The following is a 7835-nucleotide window of genomic DNA, read 5'->3' on the forward strand; positions in this document are numbered from 1 at the left end:
CTTTTATAGTAAGAGGTGAGGATCTTTTTATTTTTTTTTTATTTGTATGTGTAAATTATGTCAGAAAAAAATTACATGAGTCAAATTCACAGTCTAAGACAATAAGTAATCATTATTATTTTGGGAAAAGCACAAAATGCTATTCTATTCTATTACTTTTGTACAGAGCAATATAGCATTATTTTGTAGTTTATTTTAAAAGGAAAAATTTGAACACTGTGTTCCGGTTAACATGAAATGTTAAGCCTACAAAATTCTGCAGGAAGTACAAGGTTGGGCAACTGAACAAAGTGCTAAAGTACTTTCTCAGATGAGTGAGTCCCCCATGGTTGTAGGAAGTTGTCTAAAGACAATAGAGAACTATGAAGTGCCCTCTGTTGTGCTAATTTTAAAGCATCCTGATACTAAATATAAGAGTCCATCCAGTCCAAGAACTCTGCTGCTAATTAAAGATGGGATAAAACTGTCCTTAAGAAAAAAAAATCTTGGACCCATGGCAAGAAATATCCCCAGATCCTAGCTACCGGTACTTAACCTGTGGTCATTCTCTCACAGTGGAAAAAAGCAAACCTGAGAAACTGTGATCCCATCAGCTCGCTAAAAAAATGTATCTTCTCCAAACAAGATTTCATGAGTTCACATCTAAAGTTCCAGATCAAACTGGAGACTTAATAACAAAGATCAACACGTAGTTTTTACTATTAAATTGAAATTAAAGTTTACAAAATAAAGCATTTAAAAATGTATGTTTGTCATTTGTTCTTAGAACATAAAATTCTTTATTTCTGCATTCTAACACCAAAATCATTCATGTGGTTAAAACAGCATTCAGTAGTCTCATTTCGGTTAAAATCCCCCATTTCATAAAAAAAGATGTTTTGAGGGAAGTGGATCAAATCATTAATATCAAATTAAAGAAATGCTAATTCTGGACAGCCTGATCCCTTTCTAAACTAACTCACATTGCTCACTCACCTTGCATCTCTTAGGGAGCCAGGCTATTGAGGGCCCCTGTTGCCAGGGGAGCCCAAACTGGATGTGAATTTTGATCGGTAGAACAGCACTTTTAATCAACTTCTAATGAGGAAAAAAAAATTTAGGCTTAGAAATGTAGTGTTTTTGTCCTCTCTCTTGCAAAGCAGATGTTCAGATATTTTTTTTTCCTGGTACTTTCTGTAGGAAACATGTCCTGGACTACTAAATCATCACAAGCGAAAAAATAAAGAACTGTCAAATACTCCTATAGTTTGAAGCTCCTGACAATTAAAAACGAGCAGATACAAAAAAAAAGAAATAGAGTCAGATATTTCACAAATTTATTTAAGAGTCAAAGATTACACATAAACAATAGTTAAGAACACTTTCACAGGTCTCCTTCTAGTGGTGGTTTATCCACCTTGAGGACTATACAGGCCACCCAAACTTTATAAAAAATAAACTTCAATGAGCTCAGAGTAACTGAAATCTTCCACATCCACACTGTCTATTAGAGGACTTCATTAAGGAGCTGATTCCTAACCAATCACAATATATATCAAAGACTATACAGTAAATATGTTACACAGTCAGAGAGGGTCAGAATCAGTAACACAGCTATGTTAGCCAAATCGCTTTTGATTTCTGCAGAGCTTCATTAAACGTCAATTTTCATGTAAAACATTTCACTATTTGTAAGACATTTAAACAAGTGGTAGGACAAAAGGGTGGACGTATTTAGAAAAAGAGCTTTTATAAAACATGCTTTTCCAGAGAGAGATGACAAACTCATGTTTCACACTTCTGTGCTTAAATGAGATGAGCTGCTTTACATCATGTTCGTACGGCATAAATACTGACCACTGACTGATCCAGTTGTTGCCATTTAATTTGTAAACTGGAAAGACTGGAGTGTTTAAGAGATGAAACTCCATCTTGAAAATGTTTAAGCTGCAGAATAGTCGCATTCTTATTCATTTGAGTATTGTGCAAAATTAAAGTCATTATAATCTTTTCCCATAGACTAAACAAGTGTTTCTGGTAACCTTAGCCTCACAGATCAAGAATTTTGTACCATGTTCACCTACAAAAACTAAACCATAAATAAAGAGTATGACCAAATTAAAGTGGGTCTCTCACAGTGTTTTATTTTCTTCGTAAATGTTGTTTTCTTCCGGTCTCCTCTCCACCAACAGCTCGGACAACTGTTTAACTAAGAACCACATGGCGGTCAAATACAGACTTTCTCTGTTCCTGGACCTGCCTCCTCCAGCGCTGCTGGGCATGCTCCACTTTGTTCAGCATGTTGGGTCGAGAGTGTGAACGGGACAAGACACTGTGTGCATTGGAAAACGGCTGCTGGTCCTGAACACAAAGAAAGGCGAGCTGATTAGAAAATGCACTGTTCTTAAAAATATATATATCTACACTGTGAAAAAAAGAAAAACCCTATTAACATAAAAATGAGCAAATGTACAACAGATAAAAACAGTTTTTTGCTGTTCATTCATATGTATATATATATATATATATATATATATATATATATATATATATATATATATATATATATATATATTTTTTTTTTTTTTTTTTTTATTCCTGTGAAGCACTATTGTTTCTGTAGGATCTTGGAAAACTAATTCATGTGTTCATCTTTAGTAGAAATTATTACAGCTGCAACTGATCCAGAATGCTGCTCCCTGCATCCTCACTAAAACTAAGAAAGAACATCACTGAGTGCTAAAGTCCTTACAGTGACTTTGTCTTTAACATTTTTTTTTTTTTTTTTTGATCAATCACTGAATGGCTTAGCTTCAAATTATTTTATAGACCTGCTTTTGTGGAGAACATGGAGAAGCAGCTTTTATCTCTTATGATCAACTGATCTAGAGCAAACCCCCAAAACACTGTAAAATCCATAAAACACTTTAAATCAAGATTAAAAGCACATTTGTTCAGAGTGGCCCTTGTCTGATCTATTTAAACAGTATTTAAGTTTTCAGTCCAACTTTTCCTTTCATTTTTTCACATAATCATATTTTAACGGCTCATATTTTTCTCTGTAATTGTTTATTTTATTTTATGCCACTGCAATTAACTTTTCTGTTTCTTCTCATGTCCAGCACTTTCAAATATACTTGTACTGAAATATTAAATATAAATAAACCTTCCTTTTCTACAGCGAATGTTGCAGTAGTTCTACTATAGTCCTGTTTATTATAGTAAATGAAAAGATGTACAACAAATTTTTGTTCAGAATAAAAACAAAAAACTTTGAACTAAATTCTGTTCAGGTAAATATTAAGGTTTTAATGAGAGGCCCCTTGAATGAACTCTATTCAATCACATCGTGATCAAAAAGCAGCAGAAGCTCCACCTCCAGCCTCAGGGAAAGGCTGCAACCTCTTTGCTCTGTTAATAACTAAACACTCAGCCACACCAAAGAAGGTCAAATTGATTACTTTTTTTTCCCTCTCTTTGAGCACCTAATTTCTTTTATTTTTTATATGAAATAAAACGAACTTCTGAAACAAGATCACAGTTTCTTTTATGTTTGGTTTGTTTTATGTGTGCCAGGGCTCTAATTGCAGGACGCAGTAAAAGCCAACCTTCCTTGAGGGTGATTACACCATGTGTTTTTCCTTCTTTTCCACATATTCAAGCAGTAACAGAAACTAGAATACCTCAATAGAACACAGGATCAATTCTAATCTGATTCTGACCCTGGAAGCATTAGTCATGTTGCGTTAGCATCTACTGCCAGCATGCCTGACTTTTACTGGAAGTTAAATTTAATCCATTAGGCGCATTGTCCTATAGCAGCTAAAATAAAGCAACTATACCTCCAATACATATACTAATGAAACCCTGTAGCACTCAGTCCAGTTGTCTTCTAGTTATTTATTAGTAAAGAAGCCACAAAATCAAGTAAACGTAGATTAATAGAAAGGGAGGTCTAATACTATTTTCTGTTTGTAAAAATAGTTTTATTCAGTTTTTCTAATAGTCAAAGAAATAAAACTATAAGATATAAATTGGTTTAAAACAACAGCAACAAAAAAATTCCAATTGTAACCCAAAATACTAAAGGAAACTTTAAAGACATTTAGAAAAGCCTGAAGAAAAATGTTAATAACAATCCCATCAAGGATAAATAACTCATTTTAAAGATGTTGTTGTATTACTTATATAGACAGGAGTCTACATAGGCATGTTTTCTGTGCAATTTTCCCTACTTTATTATATTAATGCTAAATACTAATGCGTTGTAATGCCTGTGTGAGAGCTTCCTTTCTGAGCAGTTTTTGCAGCTGATTCTGGTTGCTAATGTATTGCAAAGTCGCTGCTTGAAACATCTGTTAAGATTGCTTTGGACTCACTTAGTACCCAGGGTCATATTTCCAAGAGGTTTTTTTCCCCCCCAAATAGAGAGAGCAGTTATCACGTTGTTAATTTTTACCCAGGATGAAAGCATATCATGTGATGTTTTTCAGCCATTTGCTTACACATAAAGAGCCTGATGATACTGACAGAGTTCAAAGAGGGAGTAATATAACACTTTAAAGCCGAACATACCCCGACGACATCGTCATCACTTTGAATAAGCTGAGAGTGTCCAAACAGCCGCCTTTTCAACATGGGCTCCAGGAGGGTCAGGTAGACCATGTAGAGCAGAAGCAGGCCCAAAATAGAGAGGTAAAGGATGATGGTAAACTAAAAAGGAAAATCAGGGCGTGGATTTACTCAGTGAGAAAATGTACAACAAATAGCAATTACTTAAGGATAAAAATGTTGATTACAGTCATTTATCCCTTATGAGGGGACACAAATTGGTCATAAGGCACCAAAATAATTCTGCAGCATCACATCTCTTAGAAAACATTTTATGAGAAAAGGTATAAAAAAATACCACAGACAAGAAACTTTAAACACAAGTCTCAGTGAGGTGAGACAGAATAAGGCACCAAACTAATGAAAGGATATCAGCAATACACCAATTAAAATAATATTTTAATCAAAGAGCAAAACTGAACTTTGTAATTCAACAGTCTACATTGTTATCTTTTTTTGTTTGTTTTTTTTTTTTCCCAATACTCATTAAGACATTCTTTTTATTTAGGATTTTAATTTTTGCATGTGCCTCAGTCTTGGAAGGTCAAACTGGAGCTGCTGCATATCTCCAGCAGTCAATGTGTGGGAGAGATAGGACAGGTCACCAGTCTGTCACAGGGTGAACAAATACATAAAGGATATAAAGTTGTAGACATGCACACTTTATCCTAAGGGTCATTAAATTGGCCTATTACACCAAAGTTGTTTGGTTTTTGTTTGTACTGTGTAAAGAAATCAAAGTGCTGAACAAAGCAGAAAGAAAGAGCCTGTGTTTTAAATCTTCAGTTGATACCATTTTAAGATTAAATATCTTTAATGTAATGATTCCTGAATATTATAAGTGAAATTGCTCGCACTTAATACATTTTCTCATAGGTTGTTTTGTCATTTTTGTCAATTCATTTTGTCCACTGTGATTTCTGCTTCTGCCTTTCTGGACCAGGTCAACATTGTGAAAGAGGTCTTAATCTAAATGGGTCTTTTATCCTGTTTAATGAAGGTTTCATAAAATTAAAACTGGAAGGAATCGACAAATCTGCGCGGAGAACAGGCCACCTTTTCCCCAAAACTCCACTCCTAGGAATTGAACCTTGAACCTACTGACAGCTAACCAACAGAGCTAGAATCTTTAACCAAAAGTAAATGCAATTTTTTTTATTTTTTATCAGAAAAGTGATTCAAGCAATTTTCCTCTTATTGAGTGCTAAAAACAAGATATTAAATGATTTATCCAAACCATGAGACTCAATGGAAACTTTTAATCCCAAATCAGATTAGGACACAACAACTGCATGAATACAAACACAAAAATGTTTCTTTCTGAGCATTTATGGAAACTGAACTGACCTTAATAGTCCCAGAGCTTCTTTCTTCATATTTACACTCACAGCGCAAACAGTAGGCTTCAACGTCTTTGCCTTCCACCGGCATCGGTTCCACCACATGGAGACAATTACTAATGAGAGAACAGCAATATTAGATTATTATTAACAGAAATAAAAAAAAAAGCTTGTATCAGAGGGAGGAAGTTAGGTTTCTAAACTCACCAGTCTTTGAGGGAGACATTTTGTTTGTAGATATGTCCTTCTACTTCTTTATAAGGTGGACATATACATTTACAACGGATGTCTTCTGAATTCTGTGGAGAGAAAAAAAAAAGTTTACATCAGTAACTATTTAATCTTTAGGGCTTAACATTTTTCACCTCCTGTCATTTGGTTTTGCTGCCAACTTCCTGTTTTGTCTTGAATGAAAACAAAAGGGACATCTAATTCAGTTTACATTAAGTTTACAACTTTATACAATTGATCTTTGATTGAGGAAAATATTTAAATCTTAAAAACCCCCAAAAATTAAGAAATCAATAAATATTTCTGTATTTTTTATTTTGTAATATATGTGTTGCTGTTGTATTGTATTGTGTTTAATTTATGGAGAATTAAACTAACTTTTTTTAATAGTAATGTTCTCAATAATGTTTATTTTACTGTTTTATAATACGAACTATTTCTTTGTTAGTTCTATTACTATATTGTTGTCAACAGAAAAGCATAAAACCCTAACTACATATTTGAGCCAACTTAATCCCACAACTTAATATTTTGCAAACAGAGGGAAGGAATTTTACAGGAAACAGATTTTTGTCTCAGTATGCCAACATCACCATTTCTGTCTCTAGCTAGTTAGCAGCTAGCCAGCTAGCAGCTTTACCTTCGCTGAAACCTCAGTGAGCAGCACAAAACTCGCCAAACAGAGAGCCTCGACGCCCAACAGGAATTTCATCATTTCGGTCCAGTCACTATGGTACTCTCATTAAAAACTGTCAGTCAGTAAGCTGTTTCCAGTGTTCGTCCAGGAACGACAGCCTAAAAATCGAAGCCTTTAGCCATCGAGCTAAAACACAGTCAGCTGACTCTACTTCCGCATTCAGTCATGTGACCTGACAGGAGGCGGGGCTAAATGGAAATGTCCATTTCTGGTTTTAACAAACATCCGGAAGACGTTCAGCAATCAAATCTATCAACAGGATGCATTTTTACTTTATTTGGAGAAAAAAAACTCACTATATAAAAAAGGTATAGGTACAAGCTATTGAATTTGACAGCATGAATGGCACTTTGAAAATTAATTGGCTTCGGTTTTTTTAATAATTCAAAATCAATTCTGGTTCAATATTCCAAGTGAAATATTTTCAAACCTAGGCGGGATTAGTTTTCTTCTTAGATGTGACTTTGATGTAAAAGAAAAAAAAAAACTACCCGTTAAACTTTCCTTCTTTCACCAGCAGGTTTTATTATATTGGAGATTAATCTATAAACATAACTACAGCCCACACAATACTCCCTTCTGGAATTTCAGTTACATAAAAGGGAATAATAGATCAAACTTTGCACGTAATTGGCTAGAACAAGGTGTTTGGTCTGTGATGCATTTGTTAAATAATGGAGGGATTATGTCTTATGAAGACTTTAGAATTAAATATAACTCGCAGATAACCAGAAATGAATTTCAAAAAATTATTAGAGCTATTAACCCCAAATATTTTATGCACAGCTAAAGGTTTTTATGAGAACCCTGTTCACAGAACCCCTGTGCTGCCTGGACTTCTGATTAGTGGACACAGTATCACAGATAATAAACCAAAAAACTCAAAAATTAGGGAACGCTTTACTAGTACTTTGTTTCCTTTTGTATCAAACCCAAATTTTATATCGTATTTCTTGTCCAAGTCTGAAAGAGTTAAA

General features: G+C 34.2%; 1 protein-coding gene across 1 annotated transcript; it reads right to left on the reverse strand.

The window, feature by feature from the left end:
• Positions 1 to 1304: 1304 nt before the first annotated feature.
• Positions 1305 to 7013, reverse strand: tmem9b (TMEM9 domain family member B). Its single transcript, XM_015375949.1, has 5 exons — positions 6802 to 7013; positions 6138 to 6229; positions 5938 to 6046; positions 4555 to 4692; positions 1305 to 2340 (listed from the first exon to the last, which is right to left on the reverse strand). Exons 1-5 carry the CDS (start codon positions 6874 to 6876, stop codon positions 2185 to 2187), a joined length of 570 nt encoding a protein of 189 aa, XP_015231435.1. The 5' UTR covers positions 6877 to 7013; the 3' UTR covers positions 1305 to 2184.
• Positions 7014 to 7835: the final 822 nt, after the last annotated feature.

This window comes from Cyprinodon variegatus, unplaced genomic scaffold, assembly GCF_000732505.1.
Source record: "Cyprinodon variegatus isolate N-32 unplaced genomic scaffold, C_variegatus-1.0 Scaffold128, whole genome shotgun sequence".
Lineage (NCBI taxonomy): Eukaryota > Metazoa > Chordata > Actinopteri > Cyprinodontiformes > Cyprinodontidae > Cyprinodon > Cyprinodon variegatus.